The sequence below is a fragment of the Nuphar pumila genome, chromosome 13, assembly GCF_984573655.1.
Source record: "Nuphar pumila chromosome 13, dmNupPumi1.hap1.1, whole genome shotgun sequence".
NCBI classification, from domain to species: domain Eukaryota; kingdom Viridiplantae; phylum Streptophyta; class Magnoliopsida; order Nymphaeales; family Nymphaeaceae; genus Nuphar; species Nuphar pumila.
In genome coordinates, this window is record NC_143261.1 from 89,716,388 (window position 1) to 89,733,280 (window position 16,893).

The window sequence follows — 16,893 nt, forward strand, 5'->3', positions numbered from 1 at the left end:
TTTGATGTTAAAACTGGTCAATCCAACCAACACTTCCTCTCAATTCAACATTGTTACTGTCCATCCAACAGCCCAATACATAAACTTGGTTTCTGACAAAAATGGGTGTTATTTAGAGGAGTCCTGTTTCCCTCCAAGGGGGGGGATCACATGGAGAGGAGTGGATCAAGGGTATTGCAATGGGTCCAACCTGTTTCCCTCCAAGGAGGGATCACATGGAGAGGAGTGAATTCCGCAATGCAGCTTCTAATTTAATCTGATCACACCTAGACCCAACCAATTTGTTTACCACATTGGATTAGTAAGGTCCAACTTCCTGTCTCAGTATCCCATGTGAGTTGGAGATTGCATATAAATTTAGAAGAAGACGGACGTTTTCCTGATACTGGACCCTTGTTCATACCCACTACACTCTGGACCTAGATTAACCAAGGGATCCTCAAGGTTAGATAAGAGTCTGGATCTATGAGATATAGACCAAGTCCCAAAAGGTAAACATCCAACTTGGGTTTGCATAAAAATGGTTTTTGGACTCCCCGGACGGTGAGAGGTAAGCCCTCGGAGTTTTGCGCCATCAGGACAGTAATCATAAGTACAGCAGGCAAAGCCAGAGCGACTAGGTCTATGATCCTGGGGTGGTTTCTCTATAAGTGTTTTTTGAATGTGATCCAGGTATTTGGTTTGAAATATACAAACAAAGCCCTGGTGTAACTAAGGTAAGGATCCGAATGATCCAAACAGATAGCTCATTGGAACCGCTTACTTGGGGTGCAATTCTGGGCCTTATTGGTTCATCATGTATAAAAGAAATAAAATATCACATTAATTTCCCTTTGGTAGTGTTTATAACTTTATATTACAACATACAACGAGAGATTAAACTTCTTGCAGCTCTCCCTTTGGTTTCGGATCATGTGAATAGGCAAAGAGCTTCACATGCTAGCAAAATCACAAATCTTGGTTCCGGATAATTTTTTAAATCACAAACTTTTATGTTTTGTCAACCCTTGATTTTTTGAAATCCTGCACACAATTCAGATTTTGGTGTTTTAAATGTCATAATTCACTAAATGAATGACGTACATCACATCAGATTTGATCACAACAACTAGCATCATTCACATCATTGAAATTCCAAGAAGGGTATGGAGATAGAGATGATATAGGGGATGAGTGAAACTGATTTGACCATTGATCACCTGAATGGGACGGCCACAATCCCAAAAAACAAAATGCCGTGTGCGATTTGGCACATCGTCTGATCTGCTCACTACAACAATTTTGGCATATAGTCACAGAACAATAGCGGCAATTGACGGCAGGATTGCCATAATAGGTTGGTAATGCCACTGTTAATCTATAGAGGCATGTAACAACTGCCACTAAAAGCCACAATCTATCAGTTGGGGGTAAAGAGAATGTAATGTAGTGGCATTTGATGCCTTGAGATGAAGATCTCGGAGAGGATCCTGTTGCATACTTGCTGGGGTTATTGGTCTTCGCTGGCAAATAGGGGTGGGCAACCGGCCCAGCCGGCCGTGGGCCGGGTTTGGCCCATGATTTTAGGCCCGAGCCCATTAGGTACCGGGTTGAAACCCGGCCTGTTATATACGTGGGCTAAGCTTGGGCCGACTTGTGGTCTATCGGGCCGGCCCAATGGGTCTGAGTTATTTATTAAGTTTTTAATAATATAAATTTTTTAAAAATTAACTATGAGATAGTAACTTGGATAACTATTATTATTTACCTAATTAGTTGCATAGGAACTTGTTATTTATTATTTACCTAATTAGTTGCATGAGAACTTGTTATTCTCTCATTAACTCATAATTTCAGTCAAGCATTTATGCATTTTAAGATTGGGTCAGGCTGGGCCTGGTCGGACACGGCCTGCTTCACATTGGCCCGTTAGGCCAATGGGCAGGCCATGGGCATATCTTCAAACCCAAGCCTGTTAAGATCTAGGCCAAAACTCAGCCCATTAGTAAACGGGCCAGGATGTTGACCGGGCCGGCACCCCTACTAGCAAAAATTTAGGAACTGCGTTCTTTCGAAATGAACCACCAAACACTTAGGATCCAACACCCCCAAATGAATCTCCATTTCTTTCCATCGGCAAAAAATTGAGAACCTAAAAGATCTTTGCTCCAGGAGTCCTGGCGCACTTAAATCATGAAAGGGGTAGTCAGACCCTCACAACTTTTACAAATGTACCATTGAGTTTTGAGATGTGCACTAACTGCCAGACAAGTAGGGGTGGCAATCGGGTTGGCGGGTCAACATACCTCAACACGAACCCGACCCGTTTATTAAACGGGTCGGCTGTGGCAAACATGAACCTGACCCATTTATTAAACGGGTAACCCGACACGACACAGTTAACTTGTTTAATAAACTGGTCAGGTTGGGTAAACGGGTTGGCGGGTTAGCGAGTCGGGTTCAGGTAAACGGGTTGACGGGTCGGGTTCGAGTAAACGGGTTGGCGGGTGGGTCGGGTTGGGTAAACGGGTTGACCCACCCACCTAACCCGTTTATTAAACGGGTCAGTCGGGTTGGTGGGTTGACATACCCCTAACACGAACCCGACCCGTTTACGACACAAACCCATTTAAGCCAAACCCGAACCTGGCTAAGAAGCAGGTTGGCGGGTCGTGTCAGATTTTGCCACCCCTACAGACAAGTGGAGCCCTCATTGGTTTTATTGTAGAGATGTTACTAAGAACAAATGATACATGTGGTTAGAGTGCATACCTATAAAAAAAACAGGTTTGGGATTCCAATCCCATTGTTTTCACTCTCTAAAATGCCTATGGTACATGTAGGCATCGCAGTGGACCAGACGGAAATGGAGGGCCACCCCACCTTGCCCCGTTTGGATTGAGGATGGAGGACATGAAATGGGGATAGAGGTTAATATCAAAACCCGTGCGGGGATGGACTTACACTTTCTCCACCCCACCCTGTCCCCATCCTCATCCCATCCCTAATCCTTCTTTAGAGATGTCAATGGACCGAGGGGAAACAAACCCCCACCCCGCCTTGCCCCGTTTGGATCGGGGATGGAGGACATGAAACGGGGATGATGTTAAAATCCAAACACGTGGGGGGATGGAAGTGGGGATGGAGGTTTGGATTTTGTGATGAATCGCTGAAATCTGACCAGTATATTAGGTTTTTTCAGCGATTCAAAAATCAACAGTTATAAATGCATAGATTTTTCTCAACTCATAAAAATATGTTTTTTGATAAAAAAAAATATGACCCAATGGTCGATCCATACTAAATCCAGCATGCTGAACACATCCATGACATTAGATTTAGTGAAAACTACTCACATGATAAGATTCCAACTCTATTGTATGTACAAGCGTTTGTAGCAAATATAAATCCCCAAGTAAACCTGAAAAGACCACATCATACTTGTTCCACCACCATGACATTTTGTTTGCATCTCATGTGATTCAAAATCCCAGGGTTGATAACATGATTTGGAATCACATGAAAAGTGAGTAAAATGACTCCACAATTGATTATCCATTTTCTCATGCTTACTTGCGATTTAGAAATGGGGCAAATGAGGGTCGTTCTCAAACAATCGTGAGAGACTAATTCTCATCTGGGCCCAAACAAGCGTTCCCTAACTTTGCAACAAGTTAAGCACCATAAAGCAACATACCAAGGGATGCCATCTAAATTGTCTTGGCTGTGTGCCTCCTCTGCTAAATTTTTTCTTTGAATTTATAACCTGAAGAAACTGCACCCCGCACGAAGACCTGATCGCGCTGGCTAAGCTACCTACGGTTGTCGTGCCGGCTGCATAAAACCGAGGCTAGGACCCCTACTTCCGGGGCCTATGCTATGCATTTGGTGACACACTCATGAAAATCGAACCTTGACTGATCGTCTAGCAGCCAAGGCCCCACCCCACTACGCCAACCCGCTTGGGCCCCTTTGCTTACCTGAAAAGGTTTCTTTTGATAAATTTGAAGATGGGGGTGTCTGTGTGCATGTGCATGTGCAAGCCACCATAATAATAGTATGTATGAACTCTGAACTTTTGTTCATGCCTTCATGTGATTTTGAAATCAAATGTAAATTTTGTGGTAGAGTTTCCCTACAGCGCAACAATTCAGAATTAAAAAACATCGCCAAGCCATATATTTAAAATTTTGCTATATTAACATGATATTTCAAAATGTTCCCTATTTTTATACACTAAATGACATTTTTTATTTTAAAAAATTTATCTTTTGCACTTTTGTATGAACAATTCAAATGTATTTTCTAATTAAATGACTATTTTGTTTGGGATGCCGTTTATCACATGGATGAACGGCATCAGGGTAACCCGGCCTGCTATGGGCCAGGATTTTGGGCCTGGGCCTGTTGGGAACCGGGCTGAAACCTGGCCTGGCCCGATGGGCTTGAGTTATAAAAAATAAAAAAAAAGAGCTAAATTTATTTTTTTATAGAAACTAGAAATCATATAGTAACTTAATTGGGTACATGAGAACTTGTTAATTACCTAATTGATTGCACCAAATCACAATAATTACACACAGTTGATTAGGATTGTTTTGTGTAGGAATAATCTTATTTGGGCCTACCCGGGGCAGCCCGAACCTGGCCCGCTTCACAATGACCCGTTGGGCCAATGAGCCGGGTCATGGGCCTCTCTTCAAACCTGAGCCCGTTAAGAACCGGGCCAAAACCCGACCCGATAGTAAATGGGTCAGGCCGTTCACCGGGCTGGCCCGATCCATTAATGGGCCAGACTGGACTGGGCTGGCCCAATGCCCACCCCTAGGTGGGTGTGGTTGGGACTTAAGAGCAGCCGTTTCTAATGTGAAGGTCCTTGCAAGTGAAAAAGGAATATGGTTAACCAACGGGGGGGGGGCTCCATTTGTCTGGTAGGAGCTGCCAGTACACGTCATGCTGTGTTGAGACGTTGCAGGTTCAAAACCCAGTGATATAGTTGTATAACTCGTAGGGTATAACCCCAGCTTGCCTTTCAAAAAAAGGAAAACATGGCGAGCTGTTTTCAATATATATATATATATATATATATATATATATATATATATATATATATATATATATATATATATATATATATTTTTTTTTTTACGTTGAGGAACCCTCGCCGAAACAAGGGGAAAACTTCAGGTGAGGCCCCACAACCAACCTGCATTATGTGGCCCACCTCGGACACACCCGTGTACCCAGACAACTTTAGAGATTTTCATGTTGGATTCTCATGTTACGTTTCAAACTTTACAACGTCAGGCCTTCATTAAAGTAGGAGTGGCAAAACCTGACCCGACCCGACCCGCCAACCCGCCTCTTAGGCGGGTTCGGGTTGGGCTTAAGCCAACCCATTTAATAAACGGGTCGACCCGCCTAACCCATTTATTAAACGGGTCGGGTTCAGGTTGGGGGTATGCCAACCTGGGTGACCCGTTTAATAAACGGGTTAGGTGGGTGGGTCAACCCGCCAACCCGTTTTCCCACTAAGCTAAACATGTAGATCATCAGTAACGTCATTTTCATGAAAAACAACAAAAAATAAAAATAAAAATACAAATAAAAATACAAATAAAATAAAATAAAGAATCAATTGTAGGTAATAGCGACACTAGCATATAAAAATCCCTTTTAAAATATCAAGACATCATCAAAAGTATGCTTACAAAGCACATAGCTCACTAGTCAGAGGGCACTTGCCTTATTTCAACGACGCAAAAGGAAGGTTTGTATCCTATCATAGCCGTCCAACAGAATGCATCTGAACGGTTAAGATCATATTTACAGAAGTGTAACAGTTCTGTTTTTGGGCCTGTTTTGAACTCGTGAAATAAGTCCTATCGATCTTGAGCAAGAACCATTCGTATAGGTGCTTGGCTCGACCCAGCTTGTGTAGGCTCATTACAAAACATTATATAAACAGTTGGTTAAAGTAGGTGGTCAAGTGATCAATTGTTATGGTTACCAACCAATGTTGTCAATATCGGTTTTGGACCTGAATCGATTTTCAAATTGATTTAGAGAATCAGCCGTTTCATACTTGTATTACATTCGAGCTGAATCAGTCAATTTTATCTTTTTAAAATTTAAAAATGTTATTAAAAATTGTAAAAAAATAAAAAAGGGTAGATTCAGGCTGAATCAGGGATAAAAAATTAAAAAAGGAAATTTTTTTTGGAACATCAACTACCAAGTTAAACATGAAAAAGATCTTTTTGACTAGATTTGGTTCATGTATGCTTGTTACAAGCTGTTATATAGAACAGTTAGCTAAAGTACATGGCTTGAAGAAGTGGCCTAGTGTTTTAAATTCTGTTATTATCAAAGAGAGAGAGAGAGAGATGTCAATGTGTCAGATGTAACCCGACATCCGATCCGGATCCGAATCCGAATCTGATTAGTCAGATTCGGTAGCCAAATCCGAATCCGATTAGAAATCAGATTTGGGTTCCTTATTGAGTTTTTCATTGAAACTCGACCCAAATCCGACTAAAACCTGAACCTGATTAAGTGTAAATATCGGGTTTTAAGCTAGTCGGATCTGGATTTGGTTCTAACTTTTCCATCATACTCCGAATCCAAATTAGAATAGGTCGGATCCGATTCTGTTTTATCTTTTTCCATCCGAATTCAACCCAAATCCGACCCGTTGACATCCCTAGAGAGAGAGAGAGAGTAAATGCAATGTCCTTACCTCGTTCTTCTAACCCTAGTTGAGTGCACCCCACAAGAGCTTTGCTCATTTTGGTAAGAATGACTGGTGAATGTCACCAAGTTGAAAGGACATTATGAGTTCGAAACCCATGAGTACATATCTTTTGCTGCAGGGTCGATGCTGGGTGTGCTGCCTGGTGAGGAAATGCAGACCCCAGGTTTGATGCTGATGAATTCAATCAGAAAACAGGAAACCCTAGTTAAGTCTGGGGCTGGAAAATGATTTGAACATAAGTGTGTTCAAGCTTGGGTTGTTTTTGGTGCGCTCAAGCTCATGATAAACCCAAGGTAAACGAGTTGAATGTAACAGGATTTGAACCATAGACCTATTGAGGAGAGCTCAAATTGGCCTTTTTATAGAAAAAATACATTGTTAAGAAGTTGGAAGTAATTAGATTTTAATTATAAGCCTATTGCCTGCAAGCCAAACACCTCAACTATTTATTATACACTATATTATATGACAAAAAATCTATCTAACTACCTGCTTCATCAGCTTATATGAGCCGAGCCAAGTTCAACACCTGTAATTCATATTTAGCTTGCTACTGCTAAGTCTCCATTTTACAAGTTTTACAAGCTCTTTAGAAGCTGCTGAACCCTGAGGGGCTCGTCTTGTTTCCAAACCCTAGTTTACTATAGGCCTTGTGATTTGTGTCAACGGGTCAGACACCTGCTAAAATGGGCGAGTTCGACCTCAGATCCGACTAATTGATACAGGTATCAGATCCGAATTCGGGTCTAGGTAGTTTTTTTATAAGAAAAACCATACCTAGATGTGATAAGAATTACATAAATCATACATGGTCCATACCCGGTAAAATAAAATTTTTAAAGTTTTTTACATTGAAAAATTGCAGATCTTAATCAGAACTCAGGTCTGACCCGAATTTGGTATAAAATTTAGTAAACCATACATGACCCATTTAATAATTGGACTTCATGGGTTCGACCAAGATAGTAAATCAGACCCTCTTCTTTGTAACCAAACCCTGACCTTATAGGATCTCACACCCGATCCGTCGACACACCTACTCGTGAAAGCTGAGTGGCTTTTAACAATTCCCATAACTAGTGAGTGCCAGAGAGAGAGAGAGAGAGAGAGAGAGTTTATATATATATATATATATATATATATATATATATATATATATATATATATATATATATATATATAGCCTGTTGCCCACCTTACATTAGACAACATGATCCGACTCGAGTCTGACACGTTCCCTTCGATAACTGTAATAGTGTTCAAGCAGAAGCTGTGTGAAGAGATGCAAATGGGTTGGATCCATGATGGGGTTTTACAATTTTTAGCTGTTCTGGATCGGACCGGATCCCTCTTGATCCAAAACGTTTGCCTCCCTAGCTTCGTGGAGAATGCCACTGTGTTACAAATTTTGACTACCCTCGATCAGACTTTGTTCCCAGGGTAAATGGAGGTGCATTGAGGAAAGTAGCCGGTGATGGGAGCCCTTTCCTAAGGAAAAGGTTTCCTAGCTTGTCAGGCTAAACCACGCATAAGTGGCACACATGCAAAAAGTTTTTGTTTTCCACGGAAAGGGCACCATTTCCATACCAAGCAAACATCCCCTTTGGAAAACCCAGAGTCCATCTTGATCGGATCAGTGTCCATTGGAATTAGATTCAGATCCAGATGGAAGTCTATTTTGGTCATCGTCATCAACAGCAGGGGTAAAATGGCAAATAAACCCATGGTCTGCAGGGGATTTATATATATATATATAGAGAGAGAGAGAGAGAGAGAGAACGTCAACGCTAAACCTAACCGGAAAAAAATTCCGGCCGATTGTCATCGTGAAAACGACTGTAAGTTTCTTCTTCTCTTCCATCTTCTTAATTCTGATCTTCCTTTTTCTTCGTCTTCTTCTTCTTCTTATTTGCTTTTTTATTACATATTTAGGGAATTTTCTTTGTTTTCTACTTCTTATTCTCTCCTTTGGTTTCTTATTTTCTTTTTCGTTTTTCCTTTATTAATTTTCTTATCTTTTGATTCTATTTTTTCTTTTTTGAATTTTCAGTTTAATCGATACAGAGAAAAAGGTTTTTTTGTTTGTGTAAAGAGAGAGTATCTACCCCGAACAAGAAGAAGAATACGGAGAAGAAGAGTCACTGTGATTGTGGTTAACGAACGTAAGCCATCGCGATTCGTCGACATTCGGAGTCCTTGATTTCTATTTCTTGCTTTCTAGAGTGGGATATATGTAACTATGTGGATGTTTTGGGCCTGTTGTGGTCTAGGAAAGCTCTGTTTCCGATTTAATTTGGTTTGAAGATTTCTTTTGTGACGTATCCATGATATGATATCTGGGAATTAAAAGATCTTTATATGGGTGGTTGGGTGGATCATTTTGTGTTCAGAATTGATTGGGGACGAGGAGATTTTTCGTTTCCAATTTCTGCAGGCGAATGGATTTTTTGTGCTTAAATTTTGTGATTGTCTAGTGATTTTTACTTGTTTACCTTTCTTTATTTTTCTGCTAAAGATGATTCACTAATTTCTTTGAACCCTAATTGTGGTGACATTCCATTCAAAGAAATTTCAATGTTATTATTTCATCCTTTTTATAGAATATACAGATATGACAAAGGTACCGGAGTTTAAGGTCATATCTCTCTTGATTCTGAGTCCATTGACACCATTTGAAACATAATTTCCATCTAAACCTCATACATCTTCATGCAATCTCTTTTAATCATGGCTGGCGAATTAAGAACTTCGTTGCAGGACAGTCTGGATGACTGGGGGAAATCCTTTTCTAATTAAAAAGTCAAAATTTTACTTGGAAAGGAAGCAGTGAAACAAGAAGCTGCAGACAAAAATAAAGATGTCCCTGATGTTTGGACATCTTTATTTTTGTTCAATTGATGGATTTGATCAACTTGGTTAATCAACTTGATTCATTTAGTCAAAAAAATGATTCAATTAACGCCTTACGTGTATCATGACTTGTATGTACCAGTAGAGTGGCTACCACCTTGGTCAAGAGTTCTCGGGTTCATATCCTGTCGGATATCCTAATCTCGCCTAGTGAGTAATAAAGAGAAGGACATCATATTTATTGACCATCATTTTACTTCATGAATATTTCTAGAAGCTTACCACATTTTTGCATTTCCAATCAAATTAAACCATCGTTTTACGTCTCTTCTATGTTTGTAATATTCTCAGTATCAGTTGTATGACATGCCTTTTGTTCTATGGTTTTTGTATTTTAAAACTTATGACAATCTAGCCTCCCCTTATTGTTGATGAGTTCATGTGCCTCTGGTACTAGCCTCCCGCACCTTCATGATGGGCTTGCTAATCTCTTTCTACTCTTTTACTTTTGTGGGGAACTGAATATGTAGATAAGATGATTAAGCTTTTCAAAGTAAAGGAGAAGCAGAGAGAAGCTGCTGAGAATGCTAATGGAAGGTTGATTAAGAAGCAAACTGCTGGGGAGTTACGGCTTCATAGAGGTTCATGTTTATCTGAATTATGCTTCTTGTGCATGCATTCCAGGTTTGGCTAGCTGTTTTGGTTGGGCACTGATAATTTTGTTACATTGCTGGATATTGGCACGATATTTTCAGACCTTGTGGAATCTAATTTCAAGAACAGTTGCATTCTTTTCTTATTTTTTTATTGTAAAAAACCTAGTGTGCACTGTGTGAGGTTATAAATGAATCTTCTTGGTGACGACCCTGTTTAAGTTCATATTTTTCTGTAATTGCCTTAGAACTCAAATAGGAGTCATCTTGTAGGAAGTAGATTTAATGATAATTGTTCTTCAGACAAACAACTTCTGTTTTTACCTTTAATTACAATATTTCACACATGGCCACTAAAATTGATGGTTTATTTTGAATATATTGCATCTTAAAATGTCTTTTTGAAGAATAAAGTTAGTGTTGGTGGGTGCATGTGTGTGTAAAGTGCTGAACTTGAAAGAAAATATCTATCAGTTATGAGGTCAGTGTTCCTATATTCCAATATTTTATTATTGAACATCGTTTCTTTGTCTCTTTTATTGTAATAGTTTCCTTTTTCTTGTCTATTTGGACAACCATTCATGTATAGGACATCTGCTGATGCACTTGTAAGTTCATATAAAATTTAATGTATACTGCTTACCTTGAAACAAGCACAATCTTGCATTTTGAGCTTATTAGAGACTTATGTATCCAACACTATACGTACTACAGAGTGCTTTTCCATTTGTTGTAGGCATATACTTTGTGAGAGCATGCTCCCATTTAGTAGTTTCAAAACCATGAATTGTTCTGTGATTTTCAAGGGCAAGATGAAGTTGCTTAAAAAAGGAGGATTTGAGTACTGAATAAGATGAGATAAATCTTTAGTTCGGTTACTGCAAACATTAAATTGCTAGCTACAGCCAAGTGATGGCTGGTTCTAGAGATGTTTTAAACTCTAAATGTAGAGGCTGTATTGCCTGGACCTTGGTAGTGGCAAGTTGCTCCTTTCTGGATATGATTGAAACTAAAAGTAATATTACCTGATGTTGGTTCTGATGGGGCTCTTTGGGGGTCTCGCGCTATCTTTTTGCGTGAGCTGTTCCCTCAATCTCTGTGACAAATATCGCGAGATTTATAAAAATATCGCAATAATCTTGCGATAAATTGCTTGAAAGTTTAAAATGGCAATTTCTCATGAGATTTTCAAAGCATGACAAATATTGCAAGATTTACATTTTTAACAGATATTTATTGGGAAAACTCCCGAGTTTTTTTTATTTTAAATGTATTTTATTTATATTTTCTTATAAAAAATATTTTTTATATTTTTAATTTATTTTTTATTGTCGAGATTTTGCCCAAAAAAATGCGAGATTTATGAAAAATTTCAAAATCTCCCGAGTTTTTGACTGCCGATATTTTGCCGTTTTAACTTTTGTCACTATGCCCTGAATATGATGTTGGATGTTGTTAGTGATTTTGGGGGCTTTAACCACATCAAAATTGTCTCTACTATCACATCTTCAAGAGCTTTTAAAGGATGTTCATTGGCTTCCTATCAGCTATGTCCGAGTTATAAAATTGACATTTTTGTCACTGTTCAATGTTTTACAAATACTAAAGATTTTTTAAATGTTTGTGATTCTCTCTTTTGAATGAAGATCTCTAATTGCTTCAGCATGCATTTTCCAGATATCAGTGAGCTCAACCTGCCCAAAACCACCAGCATATCATTTCCCAATGGGAAGGATGACCTGATGAACTTTGAGATCAGCATTCGGCCTGATGAGGGGTATTATCAGTAAGATGCCCTCTTGATTGCATCAATAATGTTAATGCTTTTCCTAGTAGGCATGAATTTAGTGTCTCTTTTCTGTTTTTCTTGCTGGAAAAGTGTGATGCTCTATCTGATGTTCTCCATCATTTGTGTGTGGGACTCCATGTCCTCATTCTTGTATGATAGATGACTTTGAAATGTCTTTACTATTTTCTGCAAGACCTCTTCATTGAAAACACACTATTTATCTATGTTTAAAATAATAGTGAACAGTTGTAACATTTTTTGTACTCCGTTTCTTCCATATAATTTACTAATGAAACATATTTCTTTGTAATCCTTATGTCACAATTCTATCACCTCAATCTATGCATGGAATAAATTTATGTTCTTATTTTGTGCCAGAGGTGGGATATTTTTGTTCACTTTCCATGTTTCTGCTATATATCCACATGAGGCACCAAAGGTCAAATGTAAAACTAAGGTGCGTTTCCTGTACTAATGAGTAAAAAGCTTCTATTCTTGTAGTTTATTGTATCAAGTATGCTACTAGTTTTTAATATCACCATTGTACAAATATTTTCAGGTTTACCATCCAAATATTGACTTAGAGGGAAATGTATGTCTTAACATACTGCGTGAAGATTGGAAACCAGTGCTTAATATAAACACTTTAATTTATGGCCTGAATCATCTTTTCACGGTAATTCTGCTCCCATTGAACATTTGGCATAATTTGAGAAGTTATTCTTGTTTTCTTCCGATAGTTACCCTCTGGTTGGGATTCTGACAGTTACTCTCTTACCTCTTATAATATAGTTCTGTTATTATATTTAGTGGCCATTTCATTTTGATACAACTCCTGTATGTAGGACTTAAGCAGATGGGTTTCATAAGCATATTATAGGTCTTCTGTATAGCACTATATCAAATACTACATGTATATGGCTGCATGTTTCAATCCTTTCCTGTTTCTTTTTCACTGATAATGATGAACCCGGCTGAAGAGATGCTGGGTAGTGAAGTGTTGGGTTACCAAACCCTATGTGGGTTGCAGACCCACAGCATTTCCTTTCACTGAACCTGGTCTTGCCCCATGCAGTGACTTGTAGGTTCACAATTTATGTTAACTCAAGCAAACAATTTGTTTTATTTCCTAAATAGGTTTAAGCTTTTTATTGCTTCACACACACAGAGAGAACATCTCTTGATCTGTTACCTTCTTGGTTCTTTTTTTTTGTTTAGAGACAGCCCACCATCTTCTGCATGTCATTTGTATGTTTGTCTTCTGGATATCTCAAAATCTTTAACATCCATATCTGTAATTGTATCGTGTGCATTATCATGAGGCATTGATGTTACACTATGATTAAAAATTACAATGTTGTTCCAGTTGCCATTATTGTTACCTCACTTTCTTGAGAGTCCAAAGACTCCAATATCCTGACCACAACTATGCTTCTAGCGTGCCCACATTGTTGAACTTAGTTTCTTATTTCACATTACCATGCTCATGCATCCCCTTCACCGCTGCAGGTGCTTTGGTTTACATAGTTTACTCCATAAATCTTGAAGTGCATTTGGGTGGGATTTGCTGTTGTAGGCTATGCTTCTTGCCTCCAGAAATTTTAGTAATGATGGGAGATTGTTATTCATTGAACTGGAAATTTGAAGTAAAAATAATTATCTAGTACTTGGTCAGAGATTCTGAGACAAGCATTCTGATCTGCATTCATATGTTGTATTTAGTTCAAGTTCTGTATGTCTGCGTGACATAATCATGTAACTAAATTTATACGTCTACATGATTGTCCTATCATTCCACTTCATACCAATTATGGTGAGGATTGGATCATTCAGCTTTTTTACATTTATGTGATAACTGTGATCGGCCTTTGGTTCTGATTTGAATCTTTGTTGATAACTTACAATATTTTGTTAGTTGCAGTTGTAAAACACTGGTCTACTTGTCACAAAATGCAATCCTATTTCTTTAGTAGAGTTTGTGCGTGCAGGAAACTTGAGTGACAGTGTTATATGCAAAACCTGCACCCGGTACCGATCAAACTATTTTTCCCTGTTCTTTGTCATACTTACTACTGATCCATATCATCATCATCATCATCCCATCCACATGTGGTTGGCATCTGATAGATCCATATTTACCTTTATTACTTGTGTGCATCGAGTTCCTGGGAGGACTTTCATTGCACCAGAATAAGTTCAACATTTCATTTCTGGTTTAACAAATGAAGAATAGACGTATATTGGATTATCCTATTTTTTGGAGATCCATTTGATAATTTCTTTTCAGTTTCTAAAGCAACCAATGCTCCTCTTTCTTCTACGTTTTGGGGGGAAGTTCCAATTTCATTTGCGTTTGGATGTCTTTCTCATCTGAACAATGTTCTGTTACCTTGTTACTTTTCATATTCTTAAAATTGAGTCATGATCTGAAATATTCTGGCATATGTTGTGTGAATGCAGCAACCCAACCATGAAGATCCCCTCAACCATGATGCCGCTGGTGTTCTTAGAGACAATCCTAAGTTATTTGAAGCAAATGTAAGGAGGGCGATGGCTGGAGGTTATGTTGTCCAGACCTTCTTCCCAAGGTGCATATAGCCCGATTGCTGCTGGTGCTCTTGCCCTGTAATTACTGCTCTTTGCTTCCAGCTCGTGGGGCCTTTTTCTGCATGTGCTTCTAGTACAACAGCCACTGGATCTGAACCTCGCGCCTCGATGATGCATAGGAAGCTCATGCTGCATTTGTTGGTGAATTGTGCATTTTGAACTGATCTGTGACATATCATACAACGCTTGTTTATCTCTTGCTTGATGTAAAACTGATGTTTATTTGCTTTTCAAAAATAAATAAATAAATAAAACTGCTGTTGTTTACCATTCATTACTTCAGCTTCTATTGTATTCCTTATTTTTCTGTTTTTGCTGTGTTATCGCCCTTCTGAAATACTTGCAAGCCGAGCAGCAATGGCTGTACCACAGAATATATTAGAATGGGAATAGTTCCACCCACAAAGAGATTCAGAAATTAGACAAGGGCTACTAGTGGACCAGGAAGTAGACTCATTTAGATTGGACTGGTTCAGTCCAAACTCGCTTTGAAACCGCATGCAGATCGGTCATGTTCTTTGCAGGTATAAATTTGGTTTCCCCATGTTTGCGATGCTGTCTGCAGGGGATGTAGGACTATGAACAAGAATGCCATTGGAACAGCCTGCATGTAAGATACAGTCATGCCCGGGGGCCCCGGACAATGTATGTGCCTTGGCTGTAGCTGAGCCCGATTCGGAGTGTAACTGTAACATTTTGCAACTATACAACAAAACATCGGCGATACTTTGAAAATATCCTGATTTTAAGGCGATGTCAAATGCTGATATAAGCGTGTTTTAAATCTATGATGTCGAATACTGATATAATGCCAAAAATATATAACCGTTTTAAAATATCGTGCAACTGGCTGTGTTCCATTCCCCGAAAGCTGTAAGGGTGTGTTTGCAATGTGCAGAAATGGGATCCTTTTCATGGAAAGGATCTCTGATTCCAGGGGTACCGCTTGATGATGAAAACAGAATCATCCCAGAATGAAAGTGGCTTTTGTGGTTGGTCACCTGACGCGAAACAACCATAGTTCAAAACTCATGGAGGCTGTACTTTGTTGCAAGGTTGAAGCTGGGTGTACTTTTTAATGGGTAGAGGGGACTCTCTCAAGGGTTTTTGCTAACTAGAGATCTGTCAATGTGCAGTCGGTAATGAGGGGTTTTTTCTTGGTCTAGCGGAAAGGAGCACAACTTTCAGATTTAGTTTCCATGCATGCTGAACTCCCTTCATGCAGAAGCAGATGTTTCCCAAGTAATGTAAACACATGAAAATGAAAAGGAAACACATAAAAAGCAATATAAACCATGGGCAACAACAAATAAAAAATGACATGAACACAAATATAAAACCAATAGGTAAGTTTTTTATAAAAATTTATTTTTTTTAATATGAAAAACTTAAAAAGATAAGTGAAAGAGAAGTGACAAAGAAATGTTAAGAATGTGAAAAGGAATCAATTTCTGAAACAATGAGGAAGCAAGTTTCCTATATTTTAGCCTTTAAAAAAAAAGGTTTCCTATATTCTAGTAGTTTTCCAAAGCTTATCTTAGGATGTGAGAAACTTCCCAGTGAGTTTTCCGAAGCTTCTTACTACATTGTTTTACACTGCAACTTGAACTTTAAGCTCACTGTTAATGTAGCACTTTTCAGCCCTTAATAGAAGGTCCAAATCATAGCAGTGGTTTCTCTGTGCTAAATAAAAGAAGGTTATCCTTAAACCCGCACATGACAAAACCTTTAAACAACTATAAGGTGATCCCTATTTGGGATTAAACCATGGTTGCGTGGAATGAAAGCTTCACAACACACTACCAATTCTCACGGCATTGGAGTGCGTCACGTTCTGCACATACCAAGGATTTTTGTAAAATATAAAAAGGTATATTACTTTAGTAAATGCTAAGGCTTAGATGTGGCACTTTTAGGCCATACTATCCTTTTAAAAATAGAAAAAATCACGGGTGTGGTTTCTCTTAGGTTAGGTCCGATTAGACCCGGGTTTGGACTCGATACCATACCCAAAAATCGGAGCCAGGTCTGGTTCTACCTGGGTCTGGACCAAACCCGACCTATTTGACACCCCTAGTCAACATATATAAAACCTTATAAAATCATTATAATGAAAAATATAAGTAATATAAAAATTCTAGAAAATTGTTTCTTATTGCATTAATAACACCAAATAACACAACATTTTCAAAACAGGTGATATTTTGAAAATATTGCATTTCAGCACTGTATTAGATTTTGAAAATATCGCCATAGGATTA

General features: G+C 38.7%; 1 protein-coding gene across 5 annotated transcripts; it reads left to right on the forward strand.

The window, feature by feature from the left end:
* The first annotated feature begins 8,449 nt into the window (after window positions 1-8,449).
* On the forward strand, window positions 8,450-14,898 carry LOC149819094 (NEDD8-conjugating enzyme Ubc12-like). 5 transcript variants are annotated; one of them, XM_089984417.1, is made up of 7 exons: window positions 8,450-8,571; window positions 8,784-8,895; window positions 10,114-10,224; window positions 11,914-12,022; window positions 12,404-12,482; window positions 12,585-12,701; window positions 14,486-14,898. In XM_089984417.1, the coding sequence occupies exons 3-7, from the start codon at window positions 10,119-10,121 to the stop codon at window positions 14,621-14,623; spliced, it is 549 nt and encodes a 182-aa protein (XP_089840543.1). In that variant the 5' UTR covers window positions 8,450-8,571; window positions 8,784-8,895; window positions 10,114-10,118; the 3' UTR covers window positions 14,624-14,898. The 5 variants fall into 5 exon arrangements, with proteins under 5 accessions (XP_089840543.1, XP_089840545.1, XP_089840546.1 ...); XM_089984419.1 differs by having other exon boundaries at window positions 11,914-12,013; XM_089984420.1 differs by lacking the exon at window positions 11,914-12,022 and having other exon boundaries at window positions 10,114-10,267.
* The last annotated feature ends 1,995 nt before the right edge of the window (window positions 14,899-16,893 follow it).

Excerpts from the sequence above, each read along its gene's own strand:
- LOC149819094 (XM_089984417.1), top strand. The coding sequence starts at position 10,119 with ATGATTAAGCTTTTCAAAGTAAAGGAGAAGCAGAGAGAAGCTGCTGAG. Across the intron at positions 12,483-12,584 it reads AGGTCAAATGTAAAACTAAG|GTTTACCATCCAAATATTGA; the intron begins GTGCGTTTCCTG and ends AAATATTTTCAG. Across the intron at positions 12,702-14,485 it reads GCCTGAATCATCTTTTCACG|CAACCCAACCATGAAGATCC; the intron begins GTAATTCTGCTC and ends GTGTGAATGCAG.